Raw genomic sequence first — 17,655 nt, 5'->3', positions numbered from 1 at the left:
ACACAAAGTAACAAAAGTTACCACATTTTAATGTGTGTAAGCTCCACTATACTTCACCCAAAGTAAAAAGTTTACAAACTAATCAAGACAAGAAGAAACAAGTTCAAACAATCAAATGAACCATAAAATTCTACAATTTAATAATATTCTAAAAGTTGCAGAAAAAAACAGCTAAATATTATGGTTATTTTTTTCATGCTTAAATAATGATAACTACAAAAATGTAAGAGCCAAAACTTCAGTAGAAACAAACTTTACTGCCCAACAATGATGTAAAATGAATGATCTGTTTTTTATAGTGTTATTATTTAATATGTTTCTGTCTAAAGAAACAGAGTGTCTCTGTTTTCACTCCGCACACCCAGCACAGTGTGGCTAAATATCTAACAGAAATCTTCAGTATTACTCACTGAACTGCTTTGGATGCTGCAATCACCGGCATCAGTTTCAGAAGAACCTTCTCTGACGAGATGTAGTGATTGGTATAATCACTCAGGTTAAACATATGCAGCTCCTCTGATGATGTCAGTAAGATGAAGACCAGAGCTGACCACTGAGAATCAGAGAGTTTGGTTTGTTTTTGTTTTCAGACAGTGGAACAGATTGATGGATTTCTTTGTTGAGGGATTCTCACTGATCTTCTTCTTAATGTACTGAACTGTTCCTCTTTGTTGTGAGAGTCACTTCCTGTTTGTGTCACTAAGGCTTGTAAGAGTTTTTGGTTGGACTTCAGTGAGAGACCCAGAAGAAAGCGAAGAAAAAGATCCAGATGTCCATTCTTACTCTTTAATGCCTGATCTACAGCACTCTTGTGTAGATCTGAGATTCGTTTTATCTTTAGTTTTAAGGACTCACTCTGTTGAAAAACATTTTTCTTTTCGTTCATGAAGGTCAGGTGCACATATAGAGCTGCGAGATGTTCCTGAATGCTCAGATGAACAAAGCAGTAAACTTTACTCTGGTGAAGTCCAAACTGCTCTCTGAAGATCTGTGTACACACACCTGAGTACACTGAGGCTTCTCGAACATCAATTCCACACTCCATCAGGTCTTCCTCATAGAAGATCAGGTTTCCTTTCATCAGCTGCTTAAAAGCCAGTTTTCCCAGTTTGAGGGTAATTTCTCCTTCTTCCTCCTGATTCTTCATGTACTTTTTTCTGATGACGTTGGTCTGAATGATGAGGAAGTGGGTGTACATTTGAGTCAGAGTTTTGGGGATCTCTCTCCTCTCTGTTTCACCAAACATTCTCTCTAGAACTGTGGCTGTAATCCAGCAGAAGACCGGAATGTGACACATGATGTAGAGGCTTCTTAATGACTTCAGGTGTGAGATGATTCTACTGACAAGACTCTGATCACTGACCCTCTTCCTGAAGTACTCCTCCTTCTGTGGATCAGTGAATCCTCGTACCTCCATCACTCGATCGATACACTCAGAGGGGATCTGATCAGCTGCTGCTGGGCGGGAGGTGATCCAGATCAGAGCGGAAGGAAGCAGATTCCCTTTGATAAGGTTCATTAGCAGCTCATGAACTGATGCTGATTCATTTACATCACTCAATCTCACTGAGTTCTGGAGATCTAGAGGTAAACGATACTCATCCAACCCATCAAAAATAAACAGAACTTTGTACAAGCTGGAAATGTCAGTTTCTTTTATCTCCTGAAAATAGAAGTGAAGGAGACCCATCAGACTCAGTTTGTGGTCCTTCATCAAATTCAGCTCTCTGAAAGGAAGTGGAAATATGAGGTGGACGTCCTGATTCTCTTTCCCTTCAGCCCAATCCAGAATGAACTTCTGTACAGAGACGGTTTTTCCGATGCCAGCAACGCCCTTAGTCAGGACAGTTCTGATGGGTTTATCTTGGTCTGATAAAGGTTCAAAGATGTTGTTACATTTGATGGGCATGTCCTCTGTTGCTGCTCTCCTGGATGCTGCCTCGATCTGCCTCACCTCATGTTCATTATTGACTTTTCCACTTTCTGCCGCTGTGATATAGAGCTCGGTGTAGATCTCATTCAGAAGTGTTGGGTTTCCCTGCTTTGTGATCACTTCATTTACACACTGAAACTTCTTTATCAGGTTTAATTTGAGCTTCTTCTGGACTTCAGTTCCAGCAGATATGTAGTCAGACCTGTGATATAGACCTGTCCACTCTATTAGACACTCCTACCTATTTGGTCCACCTTGTAGATGTAAAGTCAGAGACGATCGCTCATCTATTGCTGCTGTTTGAGTCGGTCATCTTCTAGACCTTCATCAGTGGTCACAGGACGCTGCACACGGGGCGCTGTTGGCTGGATGTTTTTGGTTGGTGGACTATTCTTAGTCCAGCAGTGACAGTGAGGTATTTAAAAACTCCAGCAGCGCTGGTGTGTTTGATCCACTCATACCAGCACAACACACACTAACACACCACCACCATGTCAGTGTCACTGCAGTGCTGAGAATGATCCACCACCTAAATAATACCTGCTCTGTGGTGGTCCTGTGGGGGTCCTGACCATTAAAGAACAGGGTAAAAGGGCACTAACAAAGCATGCAGAGAAACAGATGGACTACAGTCAGTAATTGTAGAACTACAAAGTGCTTCTATATGGTAAGTGGAGCTGATAAAATGGACAGTGAGTGTAGAAACAAGGAGGTGGTTTTAATGTTAATGATGTGTGTGTGCTCTCCTGAAATTCCTCCTGATTCCTTACATCTTTTAATGATATTCTGCACTGTAGAGGGATAAATATGCAAATCCCTTCCAATCTTTCTTTGAGGTTCATTGTTTTTAAACATTTCAATCATTTTCTCACACATTTGTTGACAAAGTGGATCCTCTGATCATCTTTACTCATCAAAGACTCACATCATTATTTAGTTTTTTCACCTCATTATTAGCCCTAAATTGCCTCTGTCCCAGCTTTTTTGGAATGTGTTGCAGGCCTGAAATGCAGGAATGTATGTTTATTAATAAATGAAATGAAGTTGAGCAGATAAAACATGAAATATCTCAGGTTCATCCTGTCTGACATCAAATAAAAATCTAAGTAAATGTAAGAAACTCTGTGTTTTTATTTGAATTGCATTTTCCATACTGTCCCAACTTTTTCTGATTTGGAGTTGTAAGTAAGTAGTTTTGGTGACCCTGTGCTTATTGTAGCCCCAATAACTACATTTCTACATCGTCTCATACTTTGTTCACAATACAGAAAATCACAGCCATTTTCTTTTAGTATTGCATTAGTAACTATAAACATTGGTGGGTTTTAGGTCAAGTCTATGTGAAGAAAACCATGTCTTTATAGACTTTTCCTTGTGCACAGAGGTCCATTCATGCTGGACCAGAAAAGGGCCTTTCAGCACAGTTAGAAGCACATAATTACTTTTGTATAATTGATTTCATACATCCTTTAGCACTGGTTGTGGCTGAAACACCTGAACGCAATAATTAGGAGGAGTGTCCACATGCTTTTGGCCATATAGTGCATTAACTTGGGCAGTATGTTGCTGCAGCAGGTAGAGTGTGTTCAGTACAACACCAGGGTCTAAAGGCAAGGCAAGGCAAGGTAAGTTTATTTGTATAGCACCTTTCATACAAAGTGGCAATTCAAAGTGCTTTACATAAAAATTAATTAAAAGCATTAAAACATTCCTGAGATCTAGAACCTCTAGAAAGACTTCTTGCAAACATTTAGTTACAATTAAGAGATCATAAAATTAAAACAAGAGAGATAAAAAATTAAGAACATGAAAAACTAAAAGAAAATATAGTAAAATATACCCTACAATTTAGAGAATATAAAATTAAAACAAGAGAGATACATGTTATTATAAGGGATTAATTATACATATTAACAGGGAAATTACAATACTAAATACTAAGACTATCCCACAGACTGACAGCGGACAAAGTAACTTATACTACCGGTCGTCACCAATAGTACAGTGTTCCAGTTCTACTGCCACACAATGACGCTCCTATAGCGATTTCGTCCATGGTGATATCTCTGTCTTACATAGACAGGCGTCCCAGACGTCTTTACTGTTTATCCTTAAACTACGGGTCAGGTGGAACACACAGCGTCACCTTTTCTAGTACTATGGGCCAGACGGTATCACACAGCCTCGTCTGATTCCCACCGGGGTGGAACACACAGCATCACCTAGTACTGATACATCACAGGTACGGATGACATGCTCCGTTCATCTGAGCTGGGCCATCAGGATCATAGCTTCAATGCTGGTGGTCTTTGCTTGGTCTAGGACCTCAAGATTTGTGATCCTGTCCTGCCATTTAATGCCCATGATTGAGCACAAGCTTCGCATGTGAAAGTGCTCCAGCAGTTTAAGGTGTCTTCTGTACAAGGTCCAAGTCTCACATCCGTAGAGGAGGCTGGTGAGAACAACTGACTTGTAGATCTTGAGTTTGGTGGACTGCTGGATGTCCTCGCAGTCTGCCCAGGGCTTGGATTGCCTTGCAAATCCTGGCATGATCTCTTTGTCGAGGGAGCCATCACTGGAAATGACACTGCAGAGGTACTTAAATTCCTCCACAGTCGTCAGCTCTGTTCCCTCGATGGAGATGGATGGGCGTCAGGCTGTTAAGTCTGTTGAGGAAGGGCTGGGCTGGAACAACACTTCTGTTTTCCCGAGGCTGATACACCATATACGCACACAATATACATTATACACTGAACTGTGAGGAGCTCTTACCTTCGTCCTGAGTCTCCATCTCTAAACTTCAAAGGAGGATCCTTCATAGACTCATCACTCTTCATGGAGACACAGCTGGGTACTGGAGAATCTGATCTCTGTACTGAGATTGGACTGATAAATAAAACACAGTACAATTAGTCTGAGAGACAGTAAGAATTTAAATGATTTCATGTATTACTGGGCTGTGAAAAAGTATTTGCCCCCTCATGATATCTTCATTACTGCAATTTTGTTTCAAATGTTTTAGATTAAAACCTATAAACAAATACATCCTGTGTAATACTGTGTTAATATACTGTATATATATATATATATATATATATATATATATATATATATATATATATATATATATATATATATATATATATATATACAGGGGTTGGACAAAATAACTGAAACACCTGTCATTTTAGTGTGGGAGGTTTCATGGCTAAATTGGACCAGTCTGGTGGCCAATCTTCATTAATTGCACATTGCACCAGTAAGAGCAGAGTGTGAAGGTTCAATTAGCAGGGTAAGAGCACAGTTTTGCTCAAAATATTGCAATGCACACAACATTATGGGTGACATACCAGAGTTCAAAAGAGGACAAATTGTTGGTGCACGTCTTGCTGGCGCATCTGTGACCAAGACAGCAAGTCTTTGTGATGTATCAAGAGCCACGGTATCCAGGGTAATGTCAGCATACCACCAAGAAGGACAAACCACATCCAACAGGATTAACTGTGGACGCAAGAGGAAGCTGTCTGAAAGGGATGTTCGGGTGCTAACCCGGATTGTATCCAAAAAACATAAAACCACGGCTGCCCAAATCACGGCAGAATTAAATGTGCACCTCAACTCTCCTGTTTCCACCAGAACTGTCCGTCGGGAGCTCCACAGGGTCGATATACACGGCCGGGCTGCTATAGCCAAACCTTTGGTCACTCGTGCCGATGCCAAACGTCGGTTTCAATGGTGCAAGGAGCGCAAATCTTGGGCTGTGGACAATGTGAAACATGTATTGTTCTCTGATGAGTCCACCTTTACTGTTTTCCCCACATCCGGGAGAGTTACGGTGTGGAGAAGCCCCAAAGAAGCGTACCACCCAGACTGTTGCATGCCCAGAGTGAAGCATGGGGGTGGATCAGTGATGGTTTGGGCTGCCATATCATGGCATTCCCTTGGCCCAATACTTGTGCTAGATGGGCGCGTCACTGCCAAGGACTACCGAACCATTCTGGAGGACCATGTGCATCCAATGGCGGTGCCGTGTATCAGGATGACAATGCACCAATACACACAGCAAGACTGGTGAAAGATTGGTTTGATGAACATGAAAGTGAAGTTGAACATCTCCCATGGCCTGCACAGTCACCAGATCTAAATATTATTGAGCCACTTTGGGGTGTTTTGGAGAAGCGAGTCAGGAAACGTTTTCCTCCACCAGCATCACGTAGTGACCTGGCCACTATCCTGCAAGAAGAATCGCTTAAAATCCCTCTGACCACTGTGCAGGACTTGTATATGTCATTTCCAAGACGAATTGACGCTGTATTGGCCGCAAAAGGAGGCCCTACACCATACTAATAAATTATTGTGGTCTAAAACCAGGTGTTTCAGTTATTTTGTCCAACCCCTGTATATATACATACATTGGGAACTGTGGTGAATCCTGAAGTAGCTAAACTATCAACATTCATTCAAGAGTGCATATACGACTTATCCAGAAGTTAGAAAAGAACCCAGAAGATGGTATCTCACCTCTGCTGGAGCGGTGTGGAACGTTCATCTTGGTGAAGCTCCATGTTTAAACATTAGTGGATTATTTGAGAAGATCACTGGTCATGAACATCCAGATTCTGTAGATCTGAATAAAGATGCAGTTTTAGCTTCACATTAATATTTATTTCTGTCACAATCTGAATATTTACTGAATAAACAAATCATCAATTTATTATCCAGGGAAATTTTATTATTAATAAAGATAAAAATGTAATAAATAAAATCTAGAACAGTTATAAGATTATTACTTATTAAAATAAATTTACTACAAACATTAAAGTTCAAATACAAACTATAAAATAATTCTGTATTTTAACAGTTCAAATGTACAATCACTGAATTATTTTATTTTATAATCTTAATCAAACTGAACAGGTGCGTTGTGGGTAAGTGAACGTTTACAAACGTTTATGTCTACATTTATAGTAAAATAATAAAATAGAATGAAACTGAACTATTATTAATCATGAGCATAAACAGCCCTGCTGAATAACTTTATCTAGTTACTCCAGCTAATGCTCTTTATTAATACACTTTATTACATTTATTACACACAGGGTTTGGAATGAATGTAAAGTATCATTAGATCTACTGTATGTCTGCTACAATATTTAAAAGATATAAATAATATATAGTCATTTTAATGTAAACTATAATACCTAATAATAATTTTATTTAAAGATCAAAAGTACTTTCATTTACAAAAACTACATATAAACACATTCAGTAATAATGTAATTGTACTAAAATAAAAAGCTTAATGATGATTTAAAGTAAAATGTAGAGAAGAAACTGACGGTACTAAAGACGGAACGATACCAGAGTTCTGCTCTGATACTGAGAAGCTTTTCATTATTTCTCTTAGATTTATATTTATATTAAAGATCGTTTACTGTAAGAAATAAATCTCACCTGTAGTGATCAGTGGAATATTTAACATGTTCTCTCAGGTAGAAATAAAAGATTTGAATGATTTTAATGTTCTGTGTGAAGGTGTGGACGCTCCAAACACTTTCACTATCAGGAACAAACATGTACAGGTGTGTGCGTGTGTGTGTGTGTGTGAGTGTGTGTGTGTGTGTGTGTGTGTGCTAGTTTAGCTCACACACGGAAACGTTTAGAGCAGGATGTTCAATGTCCGGCACGTCGGATTTTATATGGCCCACATCTTCTGTTCTAAATTGCATTACTTGTTGCCCACCAGCACAGTCAAACAGAAAAAAATAATAAATTATCGTTGCTGTCCGATGAAAAACACGAATTTCCACTTTTAGTGGTTTTCACTTTTTTACGTGTTTATTGTGGGTATAAATCTCTGTCTGTCCATAGCAGCGAATATCAGAATGACCAATGAAAAGATGAAGAATTACGTAATCTCTGTAACGAGTATCTCCACTGTTTGTTAGATCTGTCCATGAAAACCATGTATCTCCTCCTCCTTCCCCTCCTGTACTGTTAGAGAAAGAAGTAAAACTCGTTTGCTGTGTGATGTTTCATCTCTACAGTTTATTCAGGTTATTCAATCACATGGTTATAAACATGATTTATATTTGTGATGTTTGTAGTTTGTATCTGATATTTATATGGACTAAGCGTTTACATGGACTGTATTAATTAACACAATTGAACTTTTTTATAGCTACAATAACTTAGTCAATAACTTGATTTACAAAGTAAAGATAATGTCTGGTAACTTGACTGTTTCAGGTATTTATAGGTATTAAATGGTAATTTAGAACAATATTTCTCAGTCTTGTTTCTGCACAACAGTATTTAAAGGTTTTCTCAATAGATCTATTAAATATTCGTATTCTGACGGAGCATTGAAGCATGTAGTGTGTGTGTGTGAGAGTGTGTGTGTGTGTGTGTGTGTTCAGCTCACACACGGAAACGTTTAGAGAAAAACACACTAAATCCTTCTATTAGTATCCCACTTTCTCCTCAACTTCTTTCTTCTCCTTCTGAGTTATTAAACTTCATCAATAAATAAAATGACATGAACTCACTCTGTAGTGAAGAAGGAAGAAAATCAGATCAAATCTATGATGAAAAGTTCCTCCCTTAATTCTTCTTCTACTTTTGATTTAATGGCGGTTGGAAAACCAACATAAAGGTGCATTACCACCACCGACTGGACTGTGGTGTGTAACACGAGATATCGGGAAATAAAAAAACTAGATTATTTTGTATATTTCTTGTTCTTTTAAAAACTTAATAATTGAATAATAAACTTAAATGATACACTCAAAAAACAAAGTATTGGCATTCGTTCTTGTTAAGCAAACAAATTAAATTAATATTAATTGATTTGACCCATTTTTAAAATGTACTTAAAATATCTGTGTTAATACAACGTAATTATCCTAATTGTTAAATTGACCTAAATCAATCAACTGAAATAAAAGAGAATAAATTGAGTTTATCCAACTCTCGCGAGGTTTTAAGTTCATTAAACAAAAAAAAATTACTTTTGATTAACTTAAAAAAAGTTAAGTAATTGAACAGAAAACCCTCCCATAAACGTGTAAGTCCGCCCCTTTTCAGCTGATTTTCTTGTCTTAGTGTAGCCATTTTTTCTTGTGTTCAAATTACTTTTTACTTTTCATTTAAGGCTTTTTGTAAAAGTAAACTTGTCTTTCTCGAATATCTTTTGGAAAGTAGAACCTTTGTTAAACTAAGTCGACGAACTTTATTCCCCCGACTGTGCTGTGTTTGAGTAGCATGTACACCAGCCTGACGGAGCTTTTTCATCTTTCATCCGTTAACCCAACTCCAGTCTAATGTTGGTAAGTGTTGTACTTTACTTAACAATTTTGTTTAAAATAAATGATCTTAATGTTGACACTAAATAAATAATCAAACAGCGCTGCTTTATTTGCCGATGTTAGACTACATGCTAGCATGCTAGCCTTCATACGAAGCAAAGAGTGTGCTGGCTTGTTTTATTGTAATCCTTAAATGAACGCTATTAATGTTGATATTAATATTTTTGTTTCTTGTTTCTTTGTTTTGTTTTAGAGAGCTGCCAGCCAAACGTTAAGAAATCAGCTCGCCGTGTGAAACAGTACAGGTTCATGATTACTGTAAAGAGCTGTTTGTGCTTTCATACAGTCTGTACAGTTTTTAATGTTTCCTTGACATGTTGTATTTTAAGTAAATACTTCTGAAGTGAAATAAAAAAGAGAAGAATTTTATGATTGTCTGTTTTTCTATAAATAAACATTTCTAATTGATATTTAAAATGTATTTAACAAACTATTTTTAACTATTTTTTTTAATTGAGCTCAAGATAAGTAGAATTATTGGGAAAAGCAGTTGGTATAACAAAAAAAAGAGTTTAATCAACTTGCCATTTATGTGTAATAACTTAATGTTTTAAAATCACAAGTTAAATCAACAAAATTAACTCAATTGTTACATCAAATTTAATACAATTAGTAGAACCAACATAAGTAAAATAAGTTAAATCAACATGGTACATTAGGTTTGGAACAAAAATGAAATAAGTTGCATCAACTTAAGGAAAATAAGTTGGACTAGAAAATCTTGTCCAGATTACCTTAATGAGTTGAGTTAAATTTAACAGATCAAATTAAGTTTAGACAACTTAAATAAATTGTGTTGGATAAACAAAATTGCTTTATGTCCAAAGAAATAAATACAATTGTGTGGAAATACTTTCCATAATTCAATTAAGTTCAGCCAACAAATTTTTTTTTTTGAGTGTATATATAACTAGATGTTTTCCCTGATAATCCAGCTAGTGTAAAACTGTAATGTTGAGCCATTTCCAAAGATTGAAAAAGATTATTTCTTTCTTGTTTATATTTTTTACAATGTAGTAGAACATGTTCTACAGTTTCTTCCTGTGTACAGTGTATGTAATTTCCTGTACTATGTTTATTTATTATCTTTATTGTGTGATTTAGACCTGAGTGCACTTATCTTAGACGCGTTATTATGGTTTCCTCCATCCGGCTCCTACCTGTCCTTCCACCTGAATCTTGTATTCTGTATAAATGTCTTCCTGTTAAACTTCTATCCCAATATTCCTGCCAGGCTGTTTTGCTGTACTTTTGAATGTAAACCTTTGCCTCTGTTTTGTTTAGTGGAATTAGCAAATCTATGTGTCTGTGTTTTAAAGTTTGTTTTGCTGTTTTATCCACCTGTTCATTCCCCTCTAACTCAACATGAGCAGGAACCCAAAGAAAACTTACTGACACACCTTTCATATCTATTTTATGTAACAGGATATATTTGATTTAAAATATCAGTTCTTAGTGATCTCCTCCGTTCATTCTGAGTTAACGCTGTTCTTCCATCAGAGCTTCATCTGAGTTCAGCTTCTCAGTGAGCGTCTAACAAGTGCATGAACCAGAAGAGATGTTTAAACTGTGTTAAAGGTTGTAGTGCTTACCTAACAACACTACACCTGTATAACAGAATAAATGTCCTACAGTATCACTACAGTAATACATTATATGGTTATTAATTATTATTAATTATATGGTTACTTTAATAAATGTACATTTATTTATAATAATGAGTGTAGTATGTGTAGCCCTCATAAAATGTAGATGCTTGGTTTCATTGATTAAATAGAACCAGATGTAAAATGAACCAAATTGAGTTGACAGTTTAGTTTACATTGTTGCTTATGTGTTTGAATACAATAGGTTGAAAATACAAGTTGAGTAAGTGTTAGTAGTGTAAACATAATTACGTATATTGCCACATACTACTGTAAATGTGTTTGTGTTTTCTTTGAAGAGACTTGTTTGTTATTCAGTTGTGGACTATAAATTTGAAATTGTAATCACTATTGTGTCGGAGCTCAGATACTTTTGGGGTGAGAAGGAAGGCACAGAGCTAGAGGAGAGATCGCCACGTTATTGAAGGAAAGAGGACACAGAGTTTTTTTCCAAACTAAATGTTAAAAAAAGGGATAAAAATAACATTTTAAAGAAAAATAAATGGTAGTGCTGAAATCCAGTGATGTAATGGACAAGGTTGTATGAGGTTTCTCCTGCTGTATCACCAGTTAGTTTGAGTGGGAACTAGGGATGTAACGATTCACCACAATACAGTTAATAACTGATTCAAAAATTCCACGATTCAAATTGATTTGACATGTAAAATTAATCGATATTCACTTTAAACAGCAGAAGGCGCTGGCGCTATTCACATCGCCTGGTTGACGTCACTGGCGCTATTCACCTGGTTGCTAAATTGAACTTACACTATTTTTATTTCTTTTTTTATAGGAAATAATAAAAGGAAACTTTGTCATAATTTGTCCTCAATTTCAGTAAAAAAAAAAATTGGGGAAAAAATTATATTGTGAATCGCATCGTGGGTAGAGTGTATCGTTACATCCCTAGTGGGAAATTAGAAACACTGATTTACATCGGTGGGTTTTCGGGACATGTGAAAGTTGTGGACCGGCGAACGTTCACAACATCTTGAAGTACGGATATCGGTAAACTTGTGTACTTTTACCACTCACAAATATGTAATATTGGATCATTTTCCTCAAAAAATAAATGACCAAGTACAATATTTTTGTCTCATTTGTTTAACTGGGTTCTCTCTATCTACTTTCTCATGATTTTTTAGGTCATATTTATGCAGAAATATAAAAAATTCTAAAGGGTTCACAAACTTTCAAGCACCACTGTATACACACTTACTCATATACACACACACTGGGGATGAAGTTTTACTTTGTCACACACACTCATATATACACACACACTAATATATACACACATACTCATATATACACACACACTCATATATACACACACACTCATAATAAAATATTCACATTATGAATTATATGCAGTTCCACAGAACCATGAAACACATTAACAGGTTTCACAAACATCCTCATGAAAAAAAATACCTTGAAACTCAGTGCCACGCCCAGAACCAATTGACATTAAGTTAAGGTACCACTGTATATACAATTACTAAATATTCAACCTTTACTAAATACTTACAGTTTCTGAATATTAAAGACTGAATAAATGTGCAGGTGTTTTTGATGGTAAATATAAAGCTGGTCTCTGGTTGATGAAGTTTGGTGTAAATTGGTACGAGTGACTGGTGCTGATGTAAAATCCAGATGAATGCTGCTGTGTGTTTGTGCTTAACAATGAATATTTCTGTAATCAGCTACATCTGGATGTGCTGCAGTCAGTTGTGTTGAATGCTAAAGTAATAAGAGTTGATATTGAATATGTGCTAACAGAAGCTTGCAGATGTTTCTACTGAACTGCAGTGATGTGAGAACAGTGTGCAGCAGCACTGCATTGATGATTGAACACAGATGAAGGTTTCCAGTCTGGATGCTTAATAAGCAGTAAGGAGGAAATGATGTGGAAACGTTTCTAAATGGGACTTTTTGTTCTGTTTCTCCTGTACAGCCGGTCCCACGGTGAAGCCGTCCGTGTCTCTGCTCCCTCCCTCCTCTCTGCAGCTGTCTGAGGGATCGGCCTCGCTGCTCTGCCTGCTGTCTGGTTACTCTCCACAGGGGGCGCTGGTGAGCTGGACGGTGGACGGCATAGGACGGGGTGGTGACCGGAGCAGAAGAACTGAAAGGGGGCAGTTGGAGGCGTGGCAGCACCCTGACTCTCAGCAAAGCACAGTGGGAAAAGGGGGAGGAGTTTGGCTGTAAGGTCTCTCACCAGGGCGTCGATCATCCCGTCGTATTCAGAAAGAACCAGTGTGAAGGCTAGCAGCTCCCAGATAGAACTGAACATGGAGACACTTCCACATGCTTCTACAATGGAGTTTCAGTTCTACACAATGCTGCATTTCTGTCTTTCCTCTGTTTAGTGTCCTGTTGCTCTTCCTGTAGTTTTGCTGTGCTGAAATAAAGCTTGATTTTGGACATTGTCTGGTCTTTTCTTCTAGTTCATCATCATGATGAAAGTTAGGAGAGAAGATCTTTAGCTGGAGATTCAGTGCTGTGTGTTGTGCTTCAGTGAGTTTGGATGAAGGAAGTTGAACATCTGGTGAAAGTGCTGCTCTATTCTGGGAGAAAGCAGATCACTCAGCCGTCTTCATGCAAATCTCACTTTCACCCCCATGTTCTCTCACTTTAGCTTCTACTCATTATAATTAGCTGATTTTGGTTGGTTGTTGGGGGGCTGGTTCCACTTCTTAAAATTTATGCTGCACCCCTTTAGAAATGTGAATAAAGATGTCTTGCTGTAACACTGAGAAATCATGAAGTAATGAAGCATTGAAGGTCATCACACATACACACGTTCTTTTATTCACCTTCAGGAGGAAAGATCAGACCTCAGAGTAAATACATGTGAATAAGGAGAACATCAGTAGTACCAACACTAGATATTTTCTCCAACCCAGAAGTTAAAGTTCAGAGGTCATTCCCCTCTCAAACAGCAATATGAAGGTGTTGTGAAGGAGTTATTTTAGATTTTTCCTCTCAACACCAACCATGTCCACATATTTAGAACATCATAACGCACCCGTCGTAACTGCCGTCGATAAAGTAGAGAAAACGTCTAGCATGAGTTTCTACATGTTCGTGCTCACTATGTGCCTTATTACATCACTAAAAGTGGCTTTTAAACAAGCTATACAGAGCGGGAAGATCCGTAAACAACAACTACGGCAGCTCACCTATGATCCAGAACTACAACGACTGACTGACTGCTACACTGAACTCAGTGATTTCTCCAAGTACCAAAGACCTCTGCAGGAAAGTGAATGGCGTGATTTTCAGCGGGACGAAATACTTTTTAGGAAAAGCCTTGACATAAAGCGGCTACACGAGAAACAAAAGTTTACACTTACCGGTGGTTCGCAGAAATGGATGCGGCTGGTGGCGATTCTGAACGGAGTTTTCTTTAAGAATGGAATATTCTCAGTGTCACATGTAGACGGACGACAGTTTGGATTAGCGCTGCTTAAGTATGTGGCCCGAATATTAAAAACGCTCCCTGTGGTACAAACTCCACCAAGTGAAGTGACATCTGTGAGTTTGTCAGAATGGATTGAAAAACAGTTGCGGTATGTGCGTGATGTTATTCAGCCAACACTTGTAAGTGGGACACAGCGGCATAAAACATCTCAGAAGGTAGGACGAAATAAACTCAGCTACCTGTGGCAACATCGCAGAACAAGAGCAATCGAGATTATTTTAAATAACAGCATGTATCCGAGTTCACCAGATAGTTCTGGTAATGTTGAACAGGTGTATAATTATTATTTGGAGAAATGCAAGTCTACAACATCTATCATAACTGAACTGCCACCCTGGAGCGATGAAATAAAAGTAAATGATCCAGATTATTTACTATCAACATCACAATTTACTCCTTATGAAATTGAAAAAGTGATTATGAGTTTACCTAATAATAAAGCCAGTGGTGCCGATGGAGTTACATATGAAAATCTGAAAGCTACAAAACAACAAACTGCTTCAGTTTTGGCAAATATTTTTAACACCTGTTTGTGCAACAGAAAAGTGCCCACATCATGGAAAGGTGCTTTAGTCTATAGGATTCCAAAAAAAGACAATATACCAGAGGATCCATCCACATGGAGGGACATTTCTCTTTTACCAACCGTGTATAAAGTCTTTATGAAATGTTTGCTCTGTAGAATACTCCCTTGGCTTGTTGATACAGGAATACTGTCAAGCAAACAAAAAGCCTATATTGAGCGCCAAGGAATGAATGAGCATGTTTTCTGCTTAAAGACTGGCATTGATGACTTCAAACATGTATCCTCTAAGCTGTTTACAGTCTTCCTGGACTTTAGAGATGCATTTGGGACATTGCCACATAACATCATGCTTAATGCATTGGAAGAAATACACCTCCCTAAAGTTTTTGTAGACATAGTGAAAGATGTATATACTGATTCCTTCCTGCAGGTTATTTGTGGTAAAGACATTACAAAACCTATACCCTTGGGAATAGGAATTAAAACAGGGTGTCCCTGGAGTGCTGTAAATTTTATCCTGGCTATTAATTACTGGATTAAGTGGTTATGTATGTATGTACCATCTCATGTTCTATCTCCTAACCCTGTTCAAGGTTATGCTGATGATGTTGTACTTGCATCTAGAGATGAAACTGTAATTAAGAACATGCTTTCACGTACTGATATATTTCTAAGATGGTCTGGTCTAGAGGTAAAGCATACTAAGTGTGCAGTTTTTTATGAAAGGAGAAGTGGAGGAAATCGTTGGTATAAATCTAAGACGGACAAGCCTCCTATCTTTTCAATTCTTGACCAGCCAGTTAGAGTTTATAACAGACATGAGACTTACAGCTACCTGGTCCACAAATTTAATATAGCAGGAGATTGGAGTCAGCAGGTGGAACAAATGATAAACCAGTTCAATTTTAGATTGGAGATGATTGATACTTCTCCTCTCCCAATTGTGATGGAGTTAGAAGCAATAAGAGAAATTGTAGTGGCTAAAATTCAGCATTTGTTTGCTAATGTTCATTTACCTCAAAATGTTCTTCAAGAAATGGATACTAGGATTGTGCAAGTCGTAAGAAAGTGGCTTAATTTAAACACACGGTCAACCAGGTGCTTTATATTTCAAAGCCGAAAAGATGGGGGCTTGGGTGTTCCAAATTACACTTGGTTATATACTGCCACCCGACAATCACATCTTATTAACATGCTGAATAGTGATGATACATTTGTGCGGGAAATGGCGAGAGCTTCATTATTTTTGGACTTTAGACGACGAAAAATCCCACTAGCATCATCTGGTGAGGATAATTTCTTAGGATTTAGAAGAAAGGATAATGGGAAATTGGATGTACAGGCTCAGGGATTTGGCGTTTCATCTGATTGGCCAGATCTGAATGATCTATGTAGGAGAACGAATACAGAATTAAAATGGACAACATTAAGTCAGGAATCTATAAATGTTTCGGAAGTGGTGGTGAGGGATCCGTCAGTTGTTGTTGAGGCTTGTGTTGACGTTGACGGAACATCTTACCAACTGCAGTGTAAAACATCAAGAAAAATGCTGCTGGAGGCTCAAAGAGCAAAGCAGCAGCAATATTGGTCTAGTCTGAAGCTTCAGGGAAAGCTAACTAAACTGGCATCTGCTGATCACTCAGTATCACACACAATATTTAGAAATGCTGTAATCGGTAAGGAGGTTCTTATATTCTGTGTGAAAGCACGCTTACAGATTCTGCCAACTAAATATAACCTCTCACTGTGGTATCCATCCATTCATCTACCTTTCTGTCTGCTGCATGGCTCCACTCAGCAGTTGGAGTCTGTGGCACACATTCTGAATGGTTGTAGTTCTCTTAAAGGTCTGTACACTGCACGGCATGATAGACTCGTGGACCTGATAACAGCTCGGCTTCCATATGTAAAGAATCAATTAATCTTCAAGCACTCTAAAATTAGACCTGAGTGGTTTAATGCGACGTCTGGGACCTTTTTAGGAATCTCCAATAAACCAGATATTGTTTGTATTTCCCAGAGTCAGAAGAGGGTGGTACTGTATGAAATTTCATGTGCATTTGATTTGTATCTGGAGGAGTCTTATACTTCAAAAATGATAAAGTACCAAACACTAGTTAATATCATCGAAAATTTAGGATTTAGATGTCAACTGATAGTCCTGGTGTTTGGAAGTCTTGGACATGTGCACAGACTTGCAGTGTGTGGTCTTGGTCTTGGGGGGTTTAGTAGAGCAAAAGCAAAACAGGTGGTGAAATATTGCTCTATCTCAGCAATCATTGGAAGTTTGCATATTTGGAAAAGTCGCTGTTTTCTTTATCCTTAAACTTGGGGATGTTATTGAGAAATGAACTGTATGCCATGTTGGATGTTTTTTAGAAATATTTTGTTTCCTGCTGATGTTATATATTGTATATGGAAACAAATAAAGTATAAAATGTGTGTGTGTGTGTGGAATCACTGGAGTGGAACAGAGGTTTTTGTACGGCGGCTTCATTGGAATGTATCACTGTGCTACACTTTTGGTGGAGGAACGAAACTCAGTGTCAGTAAGTTGTTTTATTTCTTCTACATTAAAAACTTTTTTATTTTTAATATCATTTATTAATCTTCATATAAACAAGAGAAAAAATAAGTATTAATAACAATAAATAAACAGTAACTGAATATTAAACCTTCAATAAATACTGTGGTACCTT

General features: G+C 37.6%; 1 pseudogene and 2 gene segments (V, D, J or C); 1 reads left to right on the top strand and 2 right to left on the bottom strand.

Moving 5' to 3' along the window:
- LOC134317429 (Ig kappa chain V-III region MOPC 63-like) overlaps positions 1–17,655 on the bottom strand; it is an 85,376-nt gene that overhangs the window by 48,895 nt on the left and 18,826 nt on the right.
- LOC134317413 (Ig kappa chain V-III region MOPC 63-like) overlaps positions 1–17,655 on the top strand; it is a 66,042-nt gene that overhangs the window by 46,903 nt on the left and 1,484 nt on the right. The window contains 1 exon segment of the V gene segment in view: positions 17,471–17,505. Within this exon segment, the coding sequence occupies positions 17,471–17,505 (35 nt within the window).
- LOC134318098 (NLR family CARD domain-containing protein 3-like) lies at positions 1,356–6,498 on the bottom strand (annotated as a pseudogene).

The sequence above is a fragment of the Trichomycterus rosablanca genome, chromosome 1 (genome assembly GCF_030014385.1).
Source record: "Trichomycterus rosablanca isolate fTriRos1 chromosome 1, fTriRos1.hap1, whole genome shotgun sequence".
Classification (NCBI taxonomy): domain Eukaryota; kingdom Metazoa; phylum Chordata; class Actinopteri; order Siluriformes; family Trichomycteridae; genus Trichomycterus; species Trichomycterus rosablanca.
Note: the sequence above shows the minus strand (reverse complement) of the source record. Positions and strands in the feature narration are given on the sequence as shown.